Source organism: Ictidomys tridecemlineatus, chromosome 12 (assembly GCF_052094955.1).
Source record: "Ictidomys tridecemlineatus isolate mIctTri1 chromosome 12, mIctTri1.hap1, whole genome shotgun sequence".
Lineage (NCBI taxonomy): Eukaryota > Metazoa > Chordata > Mammalia > Rodentia > Sciuridae > Ictidomys > Ictidomys tridecemlineatus.
Window position 1 is genome coordinate 61036113 of NC_135488.1, and position 27338 is coordinate 61063450.

The 27338-nt window shown below is 39.1% G+C and overlaps 2 protein-coding genes across 2 annotated transcripts in view; one reads left to right on the forward strand and one right to left on the reverse strand.

The window, feature by feature from the left end:
* LOC110597832 (uncharacterized) overlaps positions 1-27338 on the forward strand; it is a 74184-nt gene that overhangs the window by 17025 nt on the left and 29821 nt on the right. Inside the window, exons 7-9 of the mRNA XM_078027903.1 lie at positions 12087-12200; positions 20855-20937; positions 21831-21947. The gene's annotated coding sequence lies outside the window, so the exon portion shown is untranslated. The remainder of the gene's footprint in view (positions 1-12086; positions 12201-20854; positions 20938-21830; positions 21948-27338) is intronic.
* LOC101972358 (uncharacterized protein C2orf78-like) lies at positions 20010-27034 on the reverse strand. The gene is given in 5 exon segments (XM_013357158.4): positions 20010-20824; positions 20827-21924; positions 22727-23272; positions 23275-23487; positions 26938-27034. Coding segments are annotated over 5 exon segments (2769 nt in total).

Genomic DNA, 27338 nt, shown 5'->3' on the forward strand with positions numbered 1-27338 from the left:
TTGTACATAGCACATAGTAGTCCATACCTAAAGTAAACAGTACCTTATCTACTTTGCTGTTGACTCTTTCCCTTCAGAATTTGAATATAGTGTTTTGCCTGAAGAAATGGAGGCACTGGAGATGCTGGTCAAACAGAGGGCATAAAGTATGGTTCAGGTCCTTGCAGGAGCCAATATAGGACAAAATACAGTCAATTCAACATTTTGATAAATACTGATTGAATAGCTGTTTCTAGTGTTAGGGATATAACAGTGAATGAGTCCAGCAAGAGGATACTGTTATTGTGCAAGTGCTATTCTTGTGGAAGTAGAGCTCCTAGGATAGGAACCAGGCTCATCTGCTCCCATTGAGCATAATCCCCAAAGTAACTCATTTTTCCTAATGTTTTTAAAACATTTTTTCAGTTGTAGATGGACACGATATCTTCCTTTAATTTGTATGTGTTGCTGAACATAGAACCCAGTGCCTCACATGTGCTAAGCGAGCGTTCCACCACTGAGGTACAACTCAGCCCCTCCTCAGGCTTTTTAAAGCTCTCTTGGTAAAGCTCAGGTGGGTTTCTCTTCTGCTTCATCTTCGGCATGGTTGGCTTCTCTTCTGCCTTGACTTTATTGCCTGGCTCCTTCCTCCCCTGGGCTTTCCTGGAGTTATTTTCTCTGTTCCTCTTGGTCTTTTCCTGCTCATGGCCCTTAGCCTTGCTGTTCCTGCTGGATGCAGATTTCTGAGGTTTGCTGTTAGAGTGCTTGCCTGTGTGCACAGGGGCCCTACTACTGTCTGCATCTCTGTGAGCAACTTCTCCTCCTAATGTGCACTCTAGGTCCCTGGGCTGCATTTTGGCCTGTGGAGTTCCATCAGGACACTCTGAGGCTTTATGTTTGTTGTTCCTCACTGGATTACAAGGACCCTTTTAGACAGTTGAGTTTTTCCTGCCTCTGATTCACCATGATGGCTCTGGTGTCATTGGATTTTGTGATTGTGAGACTTTCAGGTTGGTCAAAATCTTTCAAGGAACTGAAAAGCTCAGGAAGGTGAATATCTCCCAGAAGTGCAGTGAGGGAGGTCTGCAAAACCACTGCTAGATTTAATCCCATTTTGAAGTGTGCGTTGGTCCTCAATACTCAGGCTGTTCTTTTCCAGATGGATAATTTCAGAGTATGGCTTCTTCTTTTGGTCCAGAGGACCAATGGAGGGCAGAAGCTGATAGATTTCAGGGCTATTTAAAAGGAATAGAGGAGGATCTTGGTTTTTCATGGTAAACTGGCAGGAATCCAGGGGCTTTGAAAGCATGGTTTTAATCTCATTTAGTTTCTTACTCTCTATTTGTTTCTGGCTTTGAGTTGGGGGCGATGCTCAGAAATTAGTAGAACTCTGGACTGGAGTTATTACTGAAATGTCCTCACATTCAGTTTGTGAGTTCCTCTGGAGTATTTGGCTTTTTCTGTTACTGTAGCAGTTGGGGAATTCTGGAGATTGTGGCATACAAAAGGTCTGACTGGGAGCTTGCAATCCCAAGGAAGCCTCCATCCCTAAGGAAGTTTCCATCCCTGCAAAGGAAGGAATGGAGAAAGATCATAAGTAGAATGCTCCCCCTATGCAGAAACACACTAATTAAGGAACCTTCCAACTGTGGAGAAGGCATTTCTAGTAGCAGTTTTTAAGAACCATGGACAGACTTCTGTTAGGAGATTAGGAAGGAAGGAAGAAAAAATAAATTTTTTACAAAATAGAGAACAAAACAAGAAGTGTAATGTAATTTTAACACTTGCTTGTTCATCTTCCTCTCAATATTACCCATAACAAGTTAAGGATATGAATGCCAGTAGGTAGATACTTCGATTAATATAAAAATTTTTCTGATAAATATTTCAGTTATAAAGAGGCAAAGAAAATGCTTCAAAATGATCATGTAATTTTTATTTGTCCTAAAATTCTAGTTTATAATCATTTATAACAGGAAAATGTTGTCCCTAAAGTCTGAAATAACCATCACCAATAGAATATAATAATAAATTTAAATCTAATTTTTTTGATGGTTACTGGTGCTGGTAAGTGGAACCAAGACTTCATATATATTAAGCATGCCCTTCACCATGGACCTACTCCTCCAACCTACAATAGTTTTTTGATATACAGAAAAACCAAAAAAGACTTCACAAAATTATTTTAGATAAATGTGGATTTAGAGATGTGGAACTTGACTTTTTGTCCTTCCGTAGGTCTCTCTTTTGCTTCTTAAGCTTAAATACCATTAATGACTCTTTGTATTCCATTTTAGAAAGAAAACTCTTGGAAAGATGAAAAATAGCTTCTGCTCCAAAACTACCTGTCACACAAAGGAATTTGTCCTCTGATACAGGTTAGGGCACATCAGTTTTTTAAAATCCATGTAGTTCAAAAATCATAGTAAAGTAGGACATGGAGAATTCTGATGCCCCTGCCCTATCTATAACTACTTTCATGACATGTTTATATGAAGAATCATTTCTAAAACATACTTCTAAAATGTTCAAACTGTCAAAAGCCATAGAGAAACCATATCAGCCAAATGTGACATTCCTGATAAACTGCTTACCCCAGTAATACCCTAATTCAATTCTTAGTTCCCTTGCAAGTTGGTTATTCTAAACATTCTCTAAACCAGCCTCATTTTGTGCAGATCTGGGAAGATTTCATTCTGTACTATCTATTGATTTAAAATCTTTGCTTCTCTTCCATATTCTATCCCAACTAACCTCATTTTTTTTTTGAGGACATATCCATGCTGATGTGGCTGAGGTTGTTTCTCAGTATGGAGATCACTGGTGACTGTTCACTGGCCACCAGCCACTCTGATGTCTGGTTACTGGTCACTGGTCACTTGTGATAATCCAAATTTGTTTACAACTGCATGGTAATCCTAAGATTCTAGCAGGTGGCAATAAGTTTGGTAGGAGAATGAAGTCACAAAATTGGTCATTGAAAGTTATGACATAGCCAATAGTGCAGTCAGCCTCCCAGGGAGATGGGGGATTGGGTGTGGAAAATGACAAGAGAGTTGATTGGGTGAAGAAGGTGATAGGAGAGGTATAATAGAAACTAATGGCTTAGTTCTGGACAGGTGAAACCCTGCAAGAGGGACATAATGGGCTCACCTCATGGCTCCCCTACCCCAGGCTCTTGTGTTAGGGATACCATCTCAGTGTTCCTTCTAAATGTTCATTAAAATCTAATGAAAATTTTATAAATTACGTTTCACAGCATAAGAGGTAATAGTGTATACATTGCTATATTAACAAGTACAGATAATATCTCTGGAGATGGAAGAAAGACATCTAGTTTGAGCAAGTATAGTGGTTCTGGAACCATACAAATTCATCTGATTAGTGAAGTTCCTGCAGTTTTCAAGGATTAAGAAAGGGGTTAGTTAAAAAGGTTTCTTTTTTTTTTTTTTTTTAGTTTTAGTAGACAGAATACCTTTAATTTATTCATTTAATTTTCTGTGGTGCTGAGGGTCAAGCCTATTGCCCACAGATGCTAGGCTAATGTTCTACCACCGATCCACAACTGCAGCCCTACGATGAAGGTGAAGTTCCTTGAGTGCATTCTCTGGGGAATGATGTGGTCCAAGATTCTCTGTAGTTTCTTCTTGACTTCTACTTTCTTTGGTCTTACCTGGGCCAGGTGGGACTGGTAATTCTCTTCTGCTCTCCTTCCCCAACACCTCTTCATTGTAAACATTGTTTCATGGACAAGCCTTGACTCTGCATTCATATACTCATCAATATTACTTTCTTTTGACTCCAGGAGCAAGAGTCTTCTTTTCTGTGAGCTGATTTTTGGAAAAATGAACTCTGAACAATAGAAGCATACTCTAGAGAGGTGGAAGACCCAGCCGACTATAAAATTTTCCTCTTCTGGACTTCCGTTGTGCTGCTTTAACTTATAGTTTGCTGCAGACAGCACCTTTGGTCATGTAGACATCCTGCTATCAGGCTCTTTCATATGAAAGGTGCTGAGGATCTTTTGTCTCTTCTTATGTAAGAGGATCCAGAGTGGCAGTTACTGCCAACAGCCACTATAGAATCTTGGGCTTCTCACATTCTTTGTCTTGCATGCTTGGATTGAAGGCCAGGAGGATAGCTACAACATTAGGAGAACATTAAGAGAAGGTAAATAAAGAAAACAGTGGTTAACATGGATTTTTTAAAACTTTTTATTTTTGCCAGAAGCAATTCAACACATTTAGGTCTCATTCTGTGTTAATAAAAGACACAATAAAAATTTTTTTTGGTGGGGGGGTGCAGTTTCTGGGAATTTAAACCAGGGAAGCTTTTCGATTACATCACATCCCTAGCCCTTTTTGTTTGTCCTTTGAGACAGGGTCACACTATGTTTCTTAGGGCTTTTCTAAGTTGCTGAGACTCGTCTTGAACTTGTGATTTTCCATCCTCAGGCTTTGATTTTCTGGGATTACTGGCATATTCCACTGAACCTAGCTTGTTCATCCCTCCCATATATATTAATATAAGTTTATATATGTATATATATAATTATGTATGTATGTATGTATTTATTTATTTATTTATTTTATATTAGCTAGGTAGATAGTCCAGAATCTGTCATGATTTCGATAAGATAAAGATAGAGATCTTAAGTCTTATTTTGTTTTGTGTCATATGATCTCAGTTTTGTTACCGATTAATGTATTCATAGTGTATGGATGGCTCTTCTAGGCTCTGAGTTTTTAGTTCACTGTTTTGGGTCATATTTTAAAGAAATCCAACATTGATTGACATATGGCATATTTTTCCATTGATGATTTTTTATGGTGAAGTTTTGTGAATTAACTTAACCTGATGGATTTGTGGAGAAGAGTAAAGAAAGGCATGTGGACAAAGCCTTGTGGTGAGTTAATGCTGTGCACCCAAGGAAGAGGTGTGTCTATTCAGCCTAACTTCACCAGAATGCCTTTGCTTTTTATCCCTTGGAGAGTGCTATTTTCACTGACTTGTCTCATGAGTGTGATAAAGTAGGTCAGGACTGAGTTGGCATATATATATGTATGTATGTGTGTGTGTGTGTATATACACACACACACACATACACTGACTCAGCTGGTTTTGGGGAGTAAACTATGGATTTAATAATTTTCCTTGGTGGTAAGCTTTTTTTTCGGGGGGGGGGAGGGTACCAGGGATGAACTCCATGACTGGGCCACATCCCCAGTTTTATTTTATATTTTATTTAGAAACAGGGTGTCATGAGTGGCTTAGTACCTTGCCGTTGCTGATGTTTGCTTTGAACTTGTTATCCTTCTGCCTCAAACTCCCAAGCTGCTGAGATTACACACTAGGGCCCCCATGCCCTGTTAAACCACAATGGAAAGAAAAGACCACCGACTCCAATTTTGAATCAAATTAAAGTAAACTTATATTTGTGTACACAGGAGTTGTCTAGGACTGTGTGTCCCAAAACTCCAGACTAGAGATCAGTACCCCTTCTCTCTAGAACACAGTTTCAGCATAATTTACAAATGAGGGTGTCTTGAGAACTTACAGATAGCAGAATTTTGGCAAACATAATACAAAGGCAGACAGTATATTAATGATGTACATGGCTTAACATTTCAAGGTAGGGAATAAATTCAAATCCCCACCTCAGAATTTATGCGGTGCCACTGAGGTTTCATAGAGGGTTGTTTTCTGACTGGGGGGAGCCATGATTTATGAGGAGCCACTAAGGTTTTATAAATAGTTGTTATCTGGTCAGGCAAAGCCAGGCTTGGGTGAGATCAAGACATGGGCAGAAATTCCAAACAAGTTTAGAAATTGCAGTAATTTATAGTAAAACAGAAAATAACTTTTCATGACTTTGTGACTAGATGGCTCCCAAACATAAGATGGAATTAGGCTGAGTTCATCATTCCCCCCTTCTCTTATGTGTCTTTTTCAAATCTTTGATAGGAGAAAGGAAGAGCTGTGAAGGAATTTTAATCTCTCAGGTGACAGTCCCAAACTTTCCAGATTTACACAAAACTGGCCTCCCTGGTCTGATCTGACTTGATTTCCCTAACTATATTGACTGTCTATCTATTTCTGACTTCATTGTTGTAAGAAAAAGGAGCGACGACTGTTCTGGCTCCTTTACAGCTAAGAGGGGGCAATAGGGGATGGGACAAACAGCTTTGGAGTTCAGGTCAGATTGAAGTCTGGATGGGGAAGAACAGGTTGTAATGTCCTCTGGGGATGGGTGCTTCTATGAAGGAGAAACAAAAAAACATGAGTACTGAACAAATATTGCGGTCTCTGGAACATGTCCATGAATATCATGAAGATGGCAGAAGTTAATATTTTCTCACCAGGAAGTGTAAAGACTGAGAAGCTGCCCACATTATAAGGCCAGAGTAGTCAAGGCCTTTATATTGGAATGCAAATCTTCAACATCTTTAAAGTTATCAGGAATGTAAACACAACATTTAACTTTTAATGTTGCAGATGTTCATCCCCATGAGATGTAGTTAAGCTACTCAATGTCATCTGATAAGTAAAATTTTTACTGGTACGACCTTCGTGTCTAGTTGACAACCTTTATTTCTGTTACTTATTTCTGTTATTGGGCTGGATAATCATACTAGCCTATATTCAAGCCTACCTGTGTAAGTTAGGAATATCTGTTGGCCTTAAATTAACTAAAAATTTCTGACTCTGGCAATTCCTCTTGATAGTTTGTTTTGATAGTTATCAGGCATTCCTTTCTAAGAATCCTTCTAAGTTTGGAGGGCTAACATAAGTGTCTATTTTAAGTCATATTTAACTATTATTATTTATCTTTTAAATGCCCAGGAATGGCTATGTTTTGGTTTGAACTGTTTTTGTTAAGTGTTTAAGAATAAGCAAATCAAACTGACTGTCATGTCTAGCTATTGTTAAGAGTCAGCTGAATTTCCATGGCAGTCTCTTTGTGGGGAACTTGAGATCAACTTCTTAGTTGTGCTAGTGCCATTTGTGCTAGGATGGTTCAGGTCTTGCTGTCCATGTGGCTTCCCTTGGAAGCATTAGGGATGTCTCCCTTCTCCAATAACCTTCTTCTTCATCACAGGTATGTCAATTGGCATTCTGTTCTTTAGTGGTCTCATTATCTCCCTGATGGTGAGGTTATGTGGCCCAGAGTTGCAAAGTTCTTAGAGAAGTTCTCTGTTCCCTGGGTTTAGACTGACTCTGAGAACAAGAGCCAAATATTGGTTGTGGGTCCTTTTAATTTAACTTTGACTTTTAAGTCTTTGTCTAAAACATCTAGAAAGTCAGTCTCACCAGTCTTAAATTAAGAATACTGGGCTTTAACTTTAATATCTATAACCTTATAGTCATTTACCCCTTTTTATTATTTAGCGTCTGTACTCTTATCTGTCCTTTAGGTGATGGCTTATTATTATAAATTAACCCAGGTTGTGTGTTCTTGAAGCAATACCTCTGTTAAACATGAACAGGCAAAATTTAGACAGCTTATAAGGAAAATAAAAATAAAATTAACAAGAATAAAAACGAATTTAGTTCATGTAATAGCTACCTTGAATTTTAACTGATTTATATATTATAACCCCTGTTTGAGATCCTAGTAATCTTAACAACAAGAATGTGAATCTTTTGAACACAACTTTAAATGAGCTGGTGTCTGGCCTGTTTTGGAGTCATTTTGACATGTAGCAAGATGGGAGGGAGAGCCTTATCTCAGGTAAGGCAGGGCTCTTAATAAATCTTTATAAACCTTAAGCAAAGTGGTCTAGTTCTAAAGCTGACCTTTGTTTCTTAAATATCATTTTACAAAGCTTACATATATTGTTGCTCGAGGTCACATAAATATTAGCTAACACAATATGATATTACATTTTAGAAAAATATTTTTAGTGGCCAATGGATTTTTCACTTTATTTATTATTTTATATGTGGTGCTGAGGATTGAACCCATGGCCTGATACATGCCAGGCAAGTGCTCTACCACCATGCCACAACACCAGTCCCATGATATTACATTTAAAACATGAATTACAGAAAGGCTGAGAGGTTTTAAACTTTTGTGGAAAAGTAGCAAAATGGTTGTGTTTTGCAATATTATCCTTTAGAATAGACTCTCATTAACTAAAAAATACATTTAAATTGTACCCTAGTGTAAAAGTAACATAAAACTTTATATCTTATTGGTAACAGGTCCAGTTATAGAACATTAAATGATGTAAGTAAATCTCCAATAAAGTTTTTTATCCTTAGAAACACAAAATTACCATACAACTTTAATGTGGAGAACACCAGTTTGATATAATGTACTCTTTAAGCTTTTACCTTAAAGACTTATATACCTGGAAGACATGAACATACTTAATACACAAATAATAGTAAGGGTACCATAATTACATTGCCTTTTTTATTAATAAGTTCAGGTCTTAAGGAAACAACATATTAAAATATTTCAAAATAACAGTTGTTGTTTAACCATAGTTGTATAATCCTTTTAAATTTCTGAATTTAGACAAGTTATTTTATTTTAATAAGAAATACTTTATTTTATATAGATTACTCTTAATTGGAAAAGTTGAAACTTTTGGGCTTTTGTATGTAGAAATCTTCTATAAATCACTGTATATAGAATCACATCTTTTAACATTTCATGAAAACACAAATGTTTAAGTATATAGAAATATACTGTTAAACCATAATGCAAAGCAAAGACCACTGGCTTCAATTTTGAATCAAATTAAAGCTAGCCTATATTTGTGTACACAGGAGCTGGCCAGGACTGTCTGTCCCAAAATCTGCGCTAGATATCAGAACCCCCATCTCTCTAGGACCACAGTTTTATATCACCAACAGTTGCCAAGGGGCGGGGGGTGTCCTGAGAATATACAGATAAAAGGAGTTTGACAAGCATAATACAAAGGCAGATAATAGGTTAGTGATCTATATGGCTTAACACTTCAAGTTTAGAGAATAAATGTAGATCCCAACATCAGAATTTAAAAGGTGCCACCAAGGTTTCATTGAGGGTATTTATCTGGTCAGAGGGAACCAGGCATGGTGAGTTCAAGGCTCAGGCAGGGATTCCAAACAAGTTTAGAAATCACAGAAATTAACTATTCATGACTTTGGGATGAGATGGCTCCCCATCCTAAGTGGAATTAGGCTGGGTTTATCAGCTCACCATTGTAGTAATTTTTATAAAAAAAAATATTATCTTAGTTGTTGGTGGACCTTTATTTAAATTTATTTAATTACATTTCGTGCTAAGAAGTGAACTCAGTACTTCACACATGGTAGTCAAGTGCTCTACCATTGAACCCTAACTCCAGCCCAGTGGTAAGGTTTTGAGAGCACCTAGATTGATCTATTTGTGGACTTCTTTAGAGAGAGTGAGTAGACAGTGTGTGACCCACAATGTCAAGAACCCACAGGAAGCTCTGTCAGTTGTGAGCCAGCGAACAGGAGACTGTCGACTGCAGAAGTGGAGCAATGCCTAAATCAAAGTTACTTGTTTCTTCAAGCTCATTGGGAAGTGTTTCTGACAGTGAGGTTGAGAAAAAGTTAAAGAGGAAAAAGCAAGTTGCTCCAGAATAACCTGTAAAGAAGCAAAAGACTGTTGAAACTTCGAGAGCTCTGTCATCTTGTAAGCAGAGCAGCAGCAGCAGCAAAAATGATAATATGTTTCAGACTGGGAAAATAAGGTACCTCAGTGTTTGGGATTTTAAAGGGAAAGTTCTAATTGATATTAGAGAATATTGGATGGATCCAGAAGGTGAAATGAAACCAGGAAAAGGGTATTTCTTTAAATCCTGAGAAGTGGAACCAGCTGAAGGAACAGATTTCTGACATTGATGGTGCAGGAAGAAAACTCTAAAATCTGAGCCATATAAATCCTGTAGTGTTCTGGTTGTTTTAATCTGTCTTTTTACATTGACTTTTGTTTTCTAAACATTGTTTTCCAAGCTGTTGTATATTTGGATTGCAGAACAATTTGTAAGATGAATACTCTTTTAATGTGCATTATCAAAAATGTTCTGGGGCTGGGATTGTGGCTCAACATTAGAGCACTCGGCTTGCATGGGCAGGACCCGGGTTCGATCCTCAGCACCAAATAAAATTAAAGGCATTGTGTTGTGTCCATCTATACCTAAAAAATAAATATTTTTTAAAAATTGTGAAATTTATTAAGGAGGATTGCTTTGTGCCCAACAAAATCAAGTAATTACAGTCTTAACTGCTGTGGCATTTTTTTATCAAAAGACTAGATACTCTTTAAGGCCAAAATTAACAATTTTATACACCTATTAGTTTTAACTCAGTTTTTACATGAAAAAGATTTGCATTGCATTGAGTTTTTTAACATTAGATTTGTGAAATCCATAATCTCTTTCAGCCAAATGATAAAATTTGTCCCAGTCACTTTTTTTAAATTCATTTTCACTTAATAACAATCTCTTTATTTTTATTTCACTTTTTTCATTAAATATATTATACTAATTTGAAAAGTTTGTGAAACTTGTCAAAATGTTAGTTCAATAAAGTACTTATAATTAAAATAAAGGAACTACAGTCACTAAATCTGTAGTAATTATTAGATCAGATGCAGTTTGGTAATGTAGCTTGTGTGAAAACTTCAAGCAAGGTATGTCATTACCTCATAGTGTTCTGTGTAGTTATCTTACTGCTTAGTGTACAGAAAATAATGATTAGATGTCTGATTAGTTTTCTCTTAGTAAACATGTTTACCATGGCATGATGTCTGTAAAATCAGAAATTGTTAAACTAGACTAGGATTTAATAGAAATAGTGAAAGCTTTTTTAAAAAAAGAACCCATAGAAAGACCAGTGCATATATAGAAAAAATTGCTCATATATAAAAATACATATTGCAGTTATAGACCTATTCTCCCCATCTCTTCCAATGCTAATTATGGAATATAATTTTTTGATGCCTGTTTGGGGGTAATGTTTAGCTGAGAAGGAATTGTGTAATGTTTGGCAGTATAAAGATATGACTTGGACTATGTAAACTTTTTTAAGATTTTTTTTCCTTTTTAGCTCAATTGCATACCTCAGATACCTTACTTCTATAACATTGGTATGTAATATGAGACTAAGAAGATACAATGAGTATCTGCAAGGCAGACAATTCCATAAGTTCTCTGGGAAATCAAGGGTATCCACAGCTACTATAGGTTAAGGGTATAAGGAAATGTGTGCAGACCTCATGAATGCAGCAAAGCCTTTATTCAGCTGTGGAGTCAGGTATTGGATGGGCAGACTTTCTGGTTAAAAATGGCCACCCATTTCTAGGATTTCTGTTTGATTTTTTTTATATAACCTCTATCTCCCTGTAGAGTTGTTCTTTTGCTTCTTGGATTTGTTTATGTAATTCATTGACGAAGTGATCTTTCATTGTTTGCATTTGCTGTCTAATGTGGCAGTATAACCAATGTGATCCTGCAATCTGTACACGTGGAAAAATGAGAATTCATACCCCATTTGAATCAAATGTATGATATGTCAAGATCATTGTATTGTCATGAGCTGAGCAACTAATTTAAAAAAAAAAAAAAAAAGAAAGAAAATGGCCAGCCATTACAGGAGTAGTCTGGATTATACCCTGGGAGGTGACTTAGCCTTTGAAGACTTTAACAAGATGTGGGCATTCAGGAAAAAGGTTGCAAAAATTAGTGTTGTTTTTTGTTTTTTTTTTTTTACTAAGAAGTGTTTTTACAGCACAATAATAGAGGGTCTATTGTACTGCCACTGAGAAAGGATATACTGGAAAAGGATCAATGCTTGCCCTTTTCCAGGGTTTGTCTTTTCATTGGGTAATGTTTGCTTCCTGACCAGGGATTGTCTTCTCACTGGGAAAGGATGTATTGGGAAAGATAATTGTTATTAATGTGGTGCCTTCTTCCCCCAATCTTCTTCAAAGGCCACACTGTTTTGGAGGTTTGTCATTTCCATGTCCTTCAAAGGCAGTAGGTGTAAGACCAGGAGGAATGTGGAGTATTGTTAGCTTCCTGTTACTGTAAGGAACACCTAAGATAATCACCTTATAAAGAGAAAAGGGTTATTTTGTTTCATAGCTTTGGAGGTTTCAGTCCTTAGTCAGATGGCAAAGCAGCCCATGATGGAAGGATGTGTATGGTCGAACAAGCTGCTTACCTCATGACCTGGATGAATGAGAGAGAGAAAGTGAGGTAAGTGGGGGAATTGGGCCCCATTGTCCACTTCAAGCCCATGCACTCAATGACCAGAAGTTGTCCTACTAGGCACCCCCTTTATTTCCCAGTACTGGGGATTGGAACCCTGGATCATTACCAGCTCTTTTAAAATTTTATTTTGAGATAGAATCTCGCTGTAGTGCTCATGGGGCCTGGAACTTGAGATTATTCTGCCTCAGCCTCCCAGGTAGCAGGGATTATGGACATAAAACATTATGCCTGATTTATGCCCCTCTTAAATGTTCCACATTTTCCCTATAGTGCCATGGTAAAGACTAAGTCTTGAACATGTGTGCCTTTAGGCACATTCAAGGTTAAACTTTATAGCATGTGGTAAGATAATTTTTGATAGCAAAATAATTTGTACATTCTAAAATATTCAGATCCAACATTCAGTTATAATCAGGCAAATGCTGTTTGCCTCTCCTGTTCTCAGGCTTCCTTACAATTTTTCCTTCTTCTTTCTACTCTCCAGCCACACTATCAGAACATCTGCAGTTCTACTCCAGACCTTTGCCCAGCTGATTACTCTCATGAGGTGCTTTTGTAGTGCTCTTCATTCGGCTGGTTCCATCTTATCATTCATATCACCTCCTCAGAGAGGACTTCCCTGTCTAAGGAGCTTCCCAGTTTCCCTGTATCAGTTGGTCTTGTTTCAGTTTTCTTGATAGTCGTTACCTCTCTCTGACATGGTTTGGTTGGTTTATTGTCTTTCATTGCCCATTAGAATATGATGTCCAGAAAGAGGAGATTTTCTGACTTGCTTACACTTCCTTTCTCAGTGCTGACATTGTTTTGTGACCCCAGTGGATATTCAATACATATTCCCGGTTGTTCACATATTGCTGAGATCAATGTTGTCTCACTGTGCCCAAAACAATTCCATGGATGGTACAGCCAATTATGGTGATAACCAAGTTATACAAAGAGAAACCAACCATTATGTCTTGACCAAGTCTTCTTTACAAGTCAGTCCGAGGTAGAAGCATAAAGCCTCAAGGCTAGATACTTTCATTAGCTATTATGGTCGTGAATCTATTATACCAATTAGAGAAATGCAAATTAAACAACTCTAAGATTTCATCTCACTCCAGTCAGAATGGCAACTATTATGCATACAAAGAACAACAAGTGTTGGTTAGGATATGGGTAAAAAAGTTACACTCATACATTGCTGGTGGGACTGCAAATTTGTGCAGCCAATATGAAAGTAGCATGCAGATTTCTTGGAAAAATAGGAATGGAACCACCATATGACCCAGCTGTCCCTCTCCTTGGTCTATACCCAAAGGACTTAAAAACAGCATACTACAGGGACACAGCCACATCAGTGTTTATAGCAGCAAGATCACAACAGCTAAACTATGGAGCCAACATAGATGCCCTTTAATAGTTAAATGGATAAAAAAAAGGTGGCATATATACACAATGGATTATTACCCAGCAATAAAAGAGAATAAAATCATGGCATTTGCAGGTAAATGGATGGATTAGAGAAGATAATGCTATGTGAATTTATCTAATTCCCCACCCCACAGAAAAAAATGCCAAATGTTTTCTTTGATATAAAGAGGCTGATTCATAGTGGGATAGGAATGGGAACATGGGAGGAATAGACAAACTAGATAGGGCAGTGGTGTTGGAGGGGAAGGGAGGGGACATAAGGTAATTAATGATGGTGGAATGTGATGATTATTAATATCCAAAGTATGTGTATGAAGACATGAATTGCTATGAATATACTATGTATGTAACCAGAGATACAAAAAATTGTGCTCTATATATGCAGTAAGAATTGTAATGCATTCTAGAGTCATATACAAATAATTAAAATTTACATTAAAAAGAGAAACCAACCATTGTTTCTGGGACCAAGTCTTTTCCACTAGGCAGTCAGAGGTAAAGCATGAAGGTTCAAGGCTAGATGGTACAACAGGAGTTCAGAACTGGAGAAATAAGCAGTGCCCTGGTGGTCTGTATTTTTTTTTTCAGTCTCTCAGCTTTAGCTCTTGCTCCCAGTTCTCAGCTGCCCAATCCACATATCCCTAACTTCCTATTCTTGTGATTGTATGTGAGGTTCAGTTACATTGATCATGTATTCTAACATGAACACAGAAAATATACTTCCAGTTCATTCTACTGCCTTTCCTATCCCAACTTCTTCCATCACTTCATTCCTCTTTCTCTAAACTAATGAACTTCTATTCTTTCCTCTCCCGTCCCCCAACATTCTGGGTTAGAATCTGCATTTCAAAGAGAGGATTCGACCTTTGGTTTTTTGGGGGGATTGGCTTATTTCTCTGAGCATGACAGCCTCTCTAGTTCCATGCATTTACTGACAAATGCCATAATTTCATTCTTTTTAATGATGGAGTAATAGTCCATTATGTATAGATACAACATTTTCTTTATCCATTCATCTGTTGGAGGGCTCCGAGGTTGGTTCCATAGCTTAGATTTTGTGAATTGAGCTGTTATAAAATATGGATGTGACAACATTAGTGTAGTATGATGGTTTTAAGCCCTTTGGGTATATGCCATTCAACAAACATGTATTGATTGCCTCTTATGTTCAATACACTGTTTAAGACATGGGACACATGGAAGTGAACAGCACAGATGAGAAAATTTTGGGTCCTCAAGGGTCTTACATTTCAGGAATTGACTGGAAAGGGAGTGATGGAAAGTCTAAATCATAAAAACAACAAAGAACTAAATTACATAGTGTATTGAAAGTTTACAACACTATAGGAGAAGTGGTCCCTGTTGAAAGGAATCAGATGGAAGGAAGGGAGAAACCCTGAGAGGTGATTGCAGTTTCAAAGACTGTAGTCCGACAAACACTCTTGGAAAGGTACAATTTGAGAAGAGGCTTAAAAGACGTGAGAAGAGTTTTTTAGGCTTGGAACGGCAAGTGGGCTCAGGAGGTCTGGGAAACATAGCAGTAGATCAGGCAGAGCCAGAGTCTGTGATGCAGTACAGCCTGGTTTTGTGAATAAAGTTTTATTAAAACAGAGCTAAATATCCATGTGTTCTCCTGTTTTCCATGGCCACTTTCATGCTACAAGTGCAGAGTGGAGCTGTGGAGACAGAGACAATCTTGCTCACACACAGTTATGTATTTACTACATATCCGTCTTTTTATGGAAAATGTGTATGTCCCCTATCATGGGTAGAGAAAGGTAGTAAATGGTTAGGGATTATGCTAGAGGAGGAATGGAGTTAGAAGTGGATAGGTTCTAGATGCGATGTGAAGAGAGGGCAGATGAAATTTACTAAAATTCCAAGTGTACGCAATTGAGAGAGAGAGAAAGGAGTCATAGGATGTCAAAGGCTTGTGGTCTGGGCAACTGGAAAGATGACATTAATCAAAGGAAATTTTGCACAGATCAGATCACCTTCCATGATTTCACTCCACCAGTTGAAGGAGAACAAATTGGAGATTCCTTTTCATACATGTTTAGAAACTAGATACAAAGAAAAGAAAAACACACATTGGAGTAGAGGTCACGTTCCCATTCTCCACCTGTCCCGCAGACTACTCCCTCTTCCTGTGGCCAGATGTCCCTCCCCCATGAACCCTGAGATTGTTGTTGTAACTTCTCATTCAAAACATTATGCAAAGACACCAGGTGCCATGGTAGTTACAGGGGACTCACAGTGTGCCCTAGAGTCTTAACTAGTTTGGGGAAAACGGAGCTCTGCTTAAGGAACTGAAACCTGAAATTTCCTCAATTAAAAATAATTGTTATCCATCAAGATGTCAGAAAGATGCAAGCAGCAGTGAGGTTGGAGTCTCCCAAAACAAAGAAAAGAAAAAGAGACACATTTGGCCTAGAGGCCATGGAAATAGATGAGAGAAAGCCAAACCCTGGAGTAGCATTTACCACAAAAGTAGAGAACACAGTTTTCTCTAGGAACCTCAGAACAAGAGGATAGGGCAAACCACCAGCAGGAGGCACCAGACCTGCCTGGCAGCAGCACTTGCAGCAGAGGAAATGGGAGACAGGAGGCTTTCAAAGCTCCAGCAGGCATTCCTGCAAAGCACTCTGGGCCAGCAGGAGAAGAGCAGATGAAACTGAAGGGTTCTGGCCAACCCCAAAGTGAGTGCAGTAGATCTCCTACAACAGATTCTATAGGATGTATAATCAATATGGTGCAACAGCTATTTACATAGCATTTACATTGTTTTAGGAAATTTCTGGGAGGAACAATAAACACAAAGATAAACCTCCATGTGAGTAACAACTTTAAAATCTTAGAAACCAAGCCACCAGTTTTTAATACTTCAAGGAGGAGGAGAAGAAGAGCAGAGGGAGAATGGGGAGGGCAGAAGTAGAGAGGAGAAGAAGAGGTGGAGGAAGGAGAGGTGGAAGTTGCTGTTCCATTACATAAGAAACTATCCTCAACCGTACTTTTACAAGGAAAATGAATTTTGCATAAAAATGCATAGCAAGAAAAGAAGGAAACCAAATGCCATATAAAGTAATTCTAACAAAAAGGAGAATAGCATCCTCTCAGACAACGAAAACAAGTCAGAAAAGAACCCACCGAGCATATCAGAGTGTAGCCCACTCTCAAAACTAGCTAAGAGACAGTAAGCCATGAGAGGGGAATGGGGAATTATATCATGGATACAGCTTTCTGTTTGAGATGGTTTAAAGTTTGGGATTTGGATAGTGGATAATCCTTGAACAACATTGTGCATCTACTTAATGCTATGGAATTATCCACTTGAACTTTATGTTCCCCAACAGAAAAAAAACAACAACATAAATGGAAATTAGATGATATGGTAGAAAACAAATGAAGACTGAACTAAAAGGGAACACAGTGAATAAACATAATAGATAATGTCTAAAAAGAAAGAAGAATTTTTTAAAAAAGATAAACACATAATTAAATGTATCCCAGAGACCTAGTAAATATGAAAAGCAAGAAATCCAGGCAAATTCCAGAAACAAGAATGCAAATACACATAGGAAATTAATATGTCATAAAGATGACATTTCAAATCAGTAGGACAAATTATTCAAGTAATTGTGATATATACATTTTGTGGTTAAATAATATCTCTGGATGGGTCCAAAAATTGGAAAAAGGTGATGTCTCCTTTGGGAAGAGTGGTGAAGATGGTGGCTAGAAAATTGGAGCAAATGGGTGGATTTCCATTGAGTACTCTTTTTGCATCTTTGTAACTGTTCTATCATGTGAATATATTACTTTCAAATTTTGAATGCCAGAGTTCAAATCCCACATGTGCAGTTAAATGGTAGTTCTTACTCTTGAGAAAATTTACATTATTTATGAAATGTCACGGGGTGGGGGGCAGAATAACTTTGAGCCAAAAATTCTCAATCAATGTAAATTACAAGTAAAGACAATGCAATACCCACCAGGGATGTATGGATAAACAAATGTAGTATATCCATACAATATGATAATAGGCAGTCTTAACTGGGGAGGAAGGACTCACAGTTTACAACATGGATGATCCTTGAAAACAGTCTTCCAAGCGAAAGAAGCCAAATATAAGAGGTCACATATTGTATGATTCCTTTTATATGCAATGTCCAGAAAGGGAAAAACCAGAGGGATTAATGGTTGCTGGGGCCAGGGGGTGTTGAAAATGGGAATGACCTCTAACAGGGACAAGGTTTTCTTTTTGGGATTATGAAAATGTTATGAATTAGAGAGTGGCAATGGTTACAAACCTCGTGAAAATACTTAATGCCCCTAAGCTGAACGTTTTTAATGATGAATTTTATGCGCATTTTAAGAAATAATTTAAAAATATAAAAGTACTTACTAATCTTTCGATGGTCATGGTGTGCTGCCTCCATCATCTTCATGCCCCACTCCTTTTCTTTCCTATCCTCCCCCTGGATACCTCACCCTCTCTCGTGTCAGCTGTGCCCCAGGATTGTCACCTCGCAGAGAGCCTGCACACCTCAGCCAACCCTTGGGCTTCTGGGTCCTGCAGCTATTGGCAGGCTGCTCCCTGTGCATGCACACTCTGCTTGCATTGGGCTGAGATGGATGCCAAGAACTGATTTATTTTCTCCTGAGCTTCGGTTGATGGCAATAGTCCCTGAAGGCAGCACGCGCCAGAATCAATGGAGGAGAACTTGGCAGGACTCTCAGTTCAGTATTTATCCCCCCTTTCAAGTGTGATCTCTCTCCTCTACCCTCTACCCCACCTCTCTAGGCGGTGCTCAGAAAGCCAGGTTGGCTGCCTGTGGGACAGGCCAGGTTGGCTTACCAACACTGAGGACTCCAGGACACAGGCCTCAGATTGAGGCTTTGCTTCTCTGCATACAATTTGATCCTAGAGCAGTAGATCATTAGTAAAGTGTCACTGAGTGATACTGGCCTTGTGTGTGAAGGTTAATTGAAGTAGTGCCTCTCTGCTGCCCTGGTGCATGAGTGTTGAGTCAATGGTGATTTATTCCAGGCCATGTTCTGGGTGGGCCTCATGCTGCTGCAGTTCACTAGGCCAAGTCCCAGATTATCAGCCACCCTCAGGATAACTGTGAACCCTTGCGGCTCCCCTGGTAGAGTCCCCGTGTTTTGTATCCACCTTTCCCAGCTAGGATCTTCAGGGACCCAAACATGGTGGAGATGTGTCCTGAATCTTATTTTGTAAAATGCCTTCAGGTAGGTCAATAGACCTATGCCTTTCTGCATGAGAGTTTTTTGAGAGATTTTTGCATTTCTTCTGGTCTGCCTGAACCCATCTCCTACCATTTTCAACATGATTAACATTTTATCATTTTAACCCAAGGTTCAAACATTGTGTTATTGGTCTGCCATTTTTCCAATTCCTGATTCTTCCAGTAAGCCCATACATCTCTCTTCTTTTTGCCTTCCTAGTGCTGTATCATATGCCTTCCTCTTTTCCCCATTCCTAGCCTTTACCCCTGTTCTCCTGGCCAACTTTCTTCTCATGCAGGCTGTGATCCCCACCTCTACCAAACAAAAACACACTTAACAGCCATTCTAACGCAAAAGTCCTGTTTATTATCTATTAATCAATTCCACTACATATCTTTATTCGACGTTATTGTCTTAAAAGTATATTGGAATGAGTACATATTTATACCTCTATGAGGAAAAATGTTTGTAGCCAAGTGGTAACACATGGACTCTATTTTATCAATTAACTAATTCTATTAAAGTATTTCATTCAATTTTATTAAATTGTATTAAATGTATTAGAATGAATAAATTTGTGCCTACATATCTACATATTTATAAAAATTTGTATCTACATATGTGTAGAAAACTATGTAATCCCCAAGCATATCAAAAAGTCTCTTTATTACTTATCTCTCAAACTATTCTATCTTTATTCAACTATCTTAACACTTAAAAATGTATCAGTGTATAACTTTGTATCTATTTAACTCTATATATGTAGAAGCCTATTTGGTATTCAAATGATACCATAAAGCTTCTCTATTATTTACCTATAATCAATCTTATAGCATTTCTGTATTCAACTATATTACATTTTGAACTGTGTCTAAATGAATAATTTTGTATCTATCTATCTATGTATATATGTGCAACACTATTTGGTACCCATGTAGTACCCAAAGGCCTCTTTATTTTCTATCAATTCTCAGTGGTACCAGAAGGCCTCTTTATTATGTGTCAGGGAATTATATTACATTTTTATTAAACTTTGAAAGCATCTGAGAATAAATAAATGTGTATCTCTCTATCTATATACATGTGGAAAACTATTTGTTCCATAAGTGGCACCACTGATCTTAGCAGCTCTTACATTATGTTGCCATAGTAGCAAGAAATCTCCATCTCTCTTTCTCTCTCAATGAAACACTGCACTCTCCCCAAAGCAGTGTACTTGGCAGCATTCTCACGCTCTTGTTGAGCCTTCTTCTTCATGGCTTCCCGCTCTGGCCTCTGCTGTTTGGTGATGGGAGTTGATACTACTTGCCCAGGAACATTGGGTTTCCTCCATGGAATTGGTTGTAAGGCAAAGTCTTGGAGTAGATACTGGTTTTGAGGCTTGGGTGGTTGTGACTGGGGCTTGGTCCCAACAGTGGGAATGGGTTGCCACTGGAGAGAGGTGCAAGATGATGTTTTGTAGGGTGCAGGCCCAGAAGCAGCATACCGAGGGACAGTAGCCTGGGTAGAAGTGGTCACATCTGACTGAATGGCATGGGTCAAAACGGGCTGAACTGGCTTGGCAGGACACATCCAAGATGGGTTGGCAGTAGCTGGTTGGGATTGGTTGACTGTCATGGGTTGAGCTGAGCTAGCAGGGCCAGGATGGGCAGGGTAAGCCCTAGAGGGTCTCCTTGAGGCCAGAGACTGTGGCCTCCGATTGATTACTGGTCGAGGTGGAGGTTTCTCCAGGGTCAGAAAAGGCAAAGGTACCAATTTAACCTTCCCAGGTGGTGGAGGCTCATAAATGGATGGAGCAAGACCCTCCCTTTCAGCACTGATATCTGGGTTCTGGGCTTTGACTTGTGATTTCTCAGGACCCTTAACTGCAAGCCATGGTTTCATAGCTGGGCATGGATGGGGGTCTTGGGTACTGCCTGAGTTTCCCGGGGCCCGGAAGGAAGAGAGCCAGTTTTCTTATCATTCTTCTTCCCCAGTGCATGGAAAACCTGCACCGACTCCAGCATGTGCATGCCGAGACATCTCCGAGGCTTTTTAAAAGTCTCTTGGCAAAGCTCAGGTTGGTTCCTCTTCCACTTCAGTTTGGGCAGAGTTGGCTTCTCTTCTGCCTTGACTTTATTGCCTGGCTGCTTCCTCTCCTCGGCTTTCTTGAGGTTGTTTTCTCTGGCCCTCTTGGTCTTTTCCTGCCCATGGCCCTTAGCCTTGCTGTTCCTACTGGATGCAGCTTCCTGAGCTTTGCTGATAGAGTGCTTGCCTGTGTGCACAGGGGCCCTACTACTGTCTGCATCCCCGTGAGCAACTTCAGCTCCTAATGTATATTCCAGGTCCCTGGGATGCATTTTGGCCTGAGGAGTTCCATCAGGACTCTCTGAGGCTTTATGTTTGTTCTTCCTCAATGGATCACTAGGACCCTTTAAGGCACTTGTGATTTCCTGCCCCTGATTCACCATGATGGCTCTGGTATCATTGGATTTTTTTATTGTGGGACTTTCAGGTTGGTCAAAGTCTTTGAAGGAACTGAAAAGCTCAGGAAGTTGAATATCCCCCAGCAGTGCGGTGAGGTCTGCAAAACCACTGCTAAATTCAATCCCATTTTCAAGTGGGCCTTGGTCCTCAAGACTCAAGCTATTCCTTTCTAGATGGATATTTTCAGAATGTGGCTTCTCCTCTTGGTCCAGAGGACCAATGGAGGCCAAAAGCTCTTGGATTTCAGGGATGTCTAAAGGGAGTATTGGAGGATCCTTGTTCTCCATGGCAATCTGGTAGGCATTTAGTGGCTCTGAGAGCATGGTTTTAATCTCACACAAATTCTTAATCTCTGTTTGTTCCTGGCTTTGATTTGGGGGCAATGCCAAGAAATCAGTAGAACTCTGGGCTGGAGTTTTTATGGAAATGTCCCCAAATTCAGATTGTGAGTTTCTCTCAATTATTTCGCTTTTTCTGTTTTTGCAGGCATATGGGAATTCTGGAGGCTGTGGCAGACAAAATGTCTGACTTGGAGGTTGCAATCCCAAGGAAGCCTCCATCCCTAGGGAAGGTTCTATCCCTGCAAAGGAATCAAGGACGATGGTAAGTAGGATTCTCCCCCTACCCAGCAACACACTATTCAGGGAAACCAACAACTGTGGAGAAAGCATTTCTATTAGCTCTTTTTAAGGACCACAGACAGGTATCTGTTAAGAGTTGCGTGTTAGTTACAGGTGGTCCCTTGACGTCTTACTTTTAGTCTGGTCCATCACCATGGCAGCATGGGTTTCTGGTACAGCACTTGTCTCCTCTGTGGGAAACTCAGAAAAACTGTTTCATGAAGTCTCTCGCTCTCATATAGGGGCCTCTCAATTCTCTCCACTCTCCCCAGAATGTAAGAACACTTAACACCATGAACTAGGAGAGGGAGGAGCTGTTGCTCATGAAATCAATATGAAAGGTCAGGGGTTTTGGACTCCTGCTTTGGACAGCATCTCGACATACAGAGGTTAAATCCTGCAGTCAATTAAGGGACAATTAAACTGTCACACCCTGATATGTGTTGATGTAGTTTTCTAAGAGACCAAAGTAAAATTAGGGAAATAAATTTGTAGGTGGTGGTGTAGCTGGACTGAAGTGCAAAAATAGTGAACAGCAGCTTCCTTCTGTGTGCTCCTAGAGGTCTCTTATATGCATGGGTGGCCATTATGCTGTCCTGCATGCTTCTCTTACAGAGTATGATAATATGGAGTGCTGAACAAGGATAGTGGTTAAAATCTCAGGACTTAAATTCTTGGGAGCTGTGAACCCACAGCTGAAAACTGGACCCTCGTTTTTGAATGGTAATCTTATTCCTTCCCCTTTTTGCTGTTTGTACTCACCTTGAAAATGCGTTCCTTCTATACTTTGAGTGGACACAGAGTAGTAGATCACAGGTGTAGGGACTGATGGTAGGACATTTGTGGGCTGAACTTCCTTCAGCACTGTCACCATTTCTGGTCGAGGGGCAGTGGCACTACTTCCTACATATGGCACAGAGCCATAGGATTGTAGGCAGGGGTCATATTCTCCAGAGAACAAAGTCCCCAGAGTGTTTTGATCATAGTAATAGACCTGGATTCCTTCTTGGTGGGGTAGTGAGAGGCTCTGTCTCTGATTTGGAATCTGAGTTAGTGTCACCTGGACGAGCCTACCAGATAGTGTTGGATATCCAGGGACCATGACATTGGCTTCAGAAGTTTTTTCATACTGGGATGTCATAGACAGGGAATAATCTGCTGTGTTCTGGTCAGTGACAGTCAGATTAAAGTCCCCCAGTGAAGATGAGCTCTTTTCAGCACTTCCTGGGATATACCACTCAGAAATACTTGGATAGGGGGCAGGTGCCATGGGAGTCTGGTTCTGGCCAGTAACTCCAGACACCATGCTGTGCTAGCATGTTGATAAAGGTAGGCACTGCCCATGAGTGGCTGGAAGGAGGTGCCATAGGTTGAGGGCAGTAACCATGCTGAAGTGGCAGCTGGAACAGAGTCTCTGGAGAAGTTGCAGACACTTCCTGCCAGGGAAGCTGCATAGGTCACCACAGGAAGAGAGAGCTGCAGAGAATCAGCATTTCCATGTAAAGAAGAATTTTGGAAATTTTCTGTAGGAAGAAGAGGGTGGTGAAATATTGATGAGACAGGCAGATTCTTATGATATTCGTGGAACAATATCATCTTAATGTTATAGTAGTCAGGAAGGCCCTCATACCAATAATCATTGCGAGACCCCAAATCACTCCATTTAGGATGGCTGCAAGTACTCTTCTGATTACCTGCCTTTTCTCTCAAGTTGGGTACAAAAATTCCAAGTTGTCTGCTTAACACATTGTTTCCTAAAAGCATCCTTCTACCTGTCCTACCCTTCCTTTGAGACTACACTAGTATTGACTCATGAATTTACCCTAGAACTGAAGCATTTTCAAACTCAGAGAAAACCCCAACATTACCACTTAGCAAATGAGTACACTAAGGGTCAGGGAAGTGAGATCGACTTGTTCAAAATCAGCAACTGGTTATGGAAACCTACTCCCTGGCCAGGACTCTTGTTCCAAAGACCAGAAGTCTGGAGAAACAGAAGTTTGTTTTCCCTGTTCATAGAAAAATCGTACTGATATCACCACAGTGATCTTTAGTATCTCCTTTTTTTTTTTTTCCAACATTTTTTATTTTTTAGTTCTTGGCGGACACAACATCTTTGTTGGTATGTGGTGCTGAGGATCGAACCCGGGCCGCACGCATGCCAGTCGAGCGCGCTACCGCTTGAGCCACATCCCCAGCCCCTTTAGTATCTCCTTTTGCTTGTCCAGGTCACATGATATTTCCTAGAGTTCAGTTTATATCAGGAAATGATAATTTAAGCGTCATTCTTTACCTTCTTGAAGCCAATCTGCTGATCCTATATGAAAATGACTACCTGAAAGTATGTTCCTCAAGAAATAGAATCCTAATCAATACTTCTTGAAAGGATTTTAAACTTTCTGAGTTTCAGGTTACTCATCTTTAGTGTGGTTATAATAATACCAACAGTGATAATTCATCCATGAATAAAAGTGACATATTACATAAGATTCATATGGGGGCTGGGGTTGTGGCTCAGCGTTAGAGCGCTTGCCTAGTCCATGTGAGGCCCTGGGTTCAATCCTCAGCACCATGTAAAACTAAATAACATTAAGGTATTGTGTTGAACTACAAATAATAAATAAATATTACAAAAAAGTTTCATATGGAGGGAGAAACAGTGTGATCTGGAACGACAGAAGCAAAAATAAAAAACAGCACAGAACTAAAAGGAATGACTAGATAATAATGAACTATAAATTTGAGTATATATCAAATTTGCTAAGAAATGAGTTCTGTTATCATGCATACAGTATTATGAAAGCGAATGTTTCCCTTTGATTTTCGTGAATACTGTTAATCAAAACATAGCCCATAATTGAAGGTAAGTTTGAATGCAGTACATATACACAGAGAAACTATACTAAAAATGTGTGTAATAAGCCTCAAATTTAAGTAAAGTTTACAGATGGGTAGCCACGTGGAAAAGCGAAAACCAAAGCCAAAACCCATTATGAATCTGGGCATGGTGTGGTGGGCCTCTAGTTCCAGCACTTGGGAGCCTGAGGCAGTGGGATTGCAGGAAACCAGGAATTCAAAGTGACTCTAGGCAATTCATCAAGATCCTTTCTGGGAAACCAAATAAACTGTACTGGAGATATTGCTTGTGGTAGCATGCTTGCCTACCATGTATGAGACCCTGTGTTCAATCCTCAGAACTGGAAAGAAGAGAAGAAAGGAAAAAAGAAAGAATGAATGAAAGGTTAGAAGGAAGGAACAAGGAGCAAGGCAGGGAGAGAAAGAGAGTGAAATGGAGGGAGTGAGGGAAAGAAGAAGGGAAGGAGGACAGAAGGAAGGACATAAGAAATTTTGTACATACTAGAGAAAAAAAACAATATGCGTAAAGTAATTTCATTAACGATTACCCACACCAAATAAAAGACATTAATCCCACTAGGTAGATATTTTAATTAATATAAACACTTTCTCTGATAATCATTTCAGTTATAAAAAAAGCAGAAAAAATACTTTAACAAAATTATGGAATACTAGTTTATAATCATCTTTCAAGGAAAATCTTGTCCCTGTAGTCTGAGAAAACCATCACCAGTATAATAAAATAACAAAATTAAAACAATTTTTGATTTTTATTCTGACATTTTCTTCTCCCTTTTATATTAAAACAAAAATGTTTGAGGTACCCTACACCCCAGGCCCAAACAATAATTTGAAATGTTAACAAAACAAAAAGTCTTCACATAATTATTTAAATAAACTTTTAATTAGAGGTGTGAGCTTGAATTTTTATTCTTATATAGTTTTTTCTTTTGGTTCTTAGATTTAGAAATCATCAATGACTATTTGTAAATAGTCTATTTTAGAAAGAAAAGATGAAAAACAACTCTGCCTTGACAGCTTATATCACACTAAAGAATGTGTCCTTCTGATGCAGGTTTGGACAAAACATTTTTAGAAATCCCTATAGTTTAAAAATCAGAACAAAATAGGACATGGAAATGCCGTTTCCCCAACTCTGTCTAGAACCACTTTCCTCAGCATGTTTGGAGGAAGAGTCATTTCTAAAACATACTTCTAAAACGTTCATGTTTAAAGAGTCAAAGTCATCTGTGTTCAAAGAGTCCACCCAAAAAACTCCAAACTATCCAAATGTTACTTTTCACATAAACTGCTTTCCCCAGTGGTACCCTAATTCTAACCTTAGTTTCCTTGCTAGTCTATGAACCCCAACATTCTCTAAAATAGCCTCATTCAAGACTTCACCCTATACTGTGTTGATTTAAAATCTTTGCTTGATCTTTCACATCTATCCCAACCAACCTCCTTTTTCTTGAAAACATCACGCTCTTTATCTCTTTTATTCTGACATTTTTTTCTCCCTTTTATATTTTCTTCCTCTACTGAGTTCCTGTTGCCGTGTGCTTAAACAGTCACAAACTTGCTTCCTGAGAACATCTGCCTTCTTACAAGCCCTGTCCTTCTGCACCCCTCTCCCTATTTTTCTTTTCACCTTGTTTAAACAGGAAACTCCCAAATATGTGAATGTCCCTTTTTTGAGTAGCACATTCAAAATTTGAAATACTGAAGTGGAAATCTTGGTGGAGGGAGACTGTTACAGAGCAAACTTCTTGAATTCTACCCTGCCTAGATTTTCTCTTTTTCAGTTGAAACAACACACCCCCAAAATCTGATTTTCCTCTGTAAAAACATGCCCCTTAAGACTCAGTATTAGAAAAGAAAGGTACCAGAGCATGGGCAGTGTGTTATCCTCCTGTAGCAGATGAGGAAATAGATTTTGTGAGAGAGTACAAGATGGTCCCCAGTTCCATACCTAGTACATGTCAAAGTCAAAAGTGAAATTAGGTGTCCAGATTTTTAGTTCCATCCGTTTACCTATTATTAGCTCTTCTGACTCCATTAGTAAATATAGGCAGGGAAAAGTCTAATGAAAAACTTTAAAAAATTTCTTTCCTTACCTGACATGGTCAGAGAAGAGGTCACATCAATTGCAGATACAGAGGATGAGGAGACCACCTCAGAGGATGTGTGGGTGGCTGAGACTAGAGAATGCATGTTCTCCAGTATGGAGTTCACTGGTCACTGTTTACTGTCCACTGGCCACTCTGATGACTGGTTACTGGTCATTGGTTACTTGCGATGATCCAAATTTGTTTACAACTGCATGGCAAGCCTAAGATTCTAGCAGGTGGCAGTATGTTTGGTGGGAGAATGATGTCACAAAACTGGCCGTTTAAAGGTATGAAGTAGCCAATAGGGTGGTCAGACTCCCAAGGAGAAGGTGGGATTGGGTGGAGAAAATGACAAGAGAGTTGATTGGGTGGAGAAAATGGCAGGATGGTTATAATAGCACTTAAAT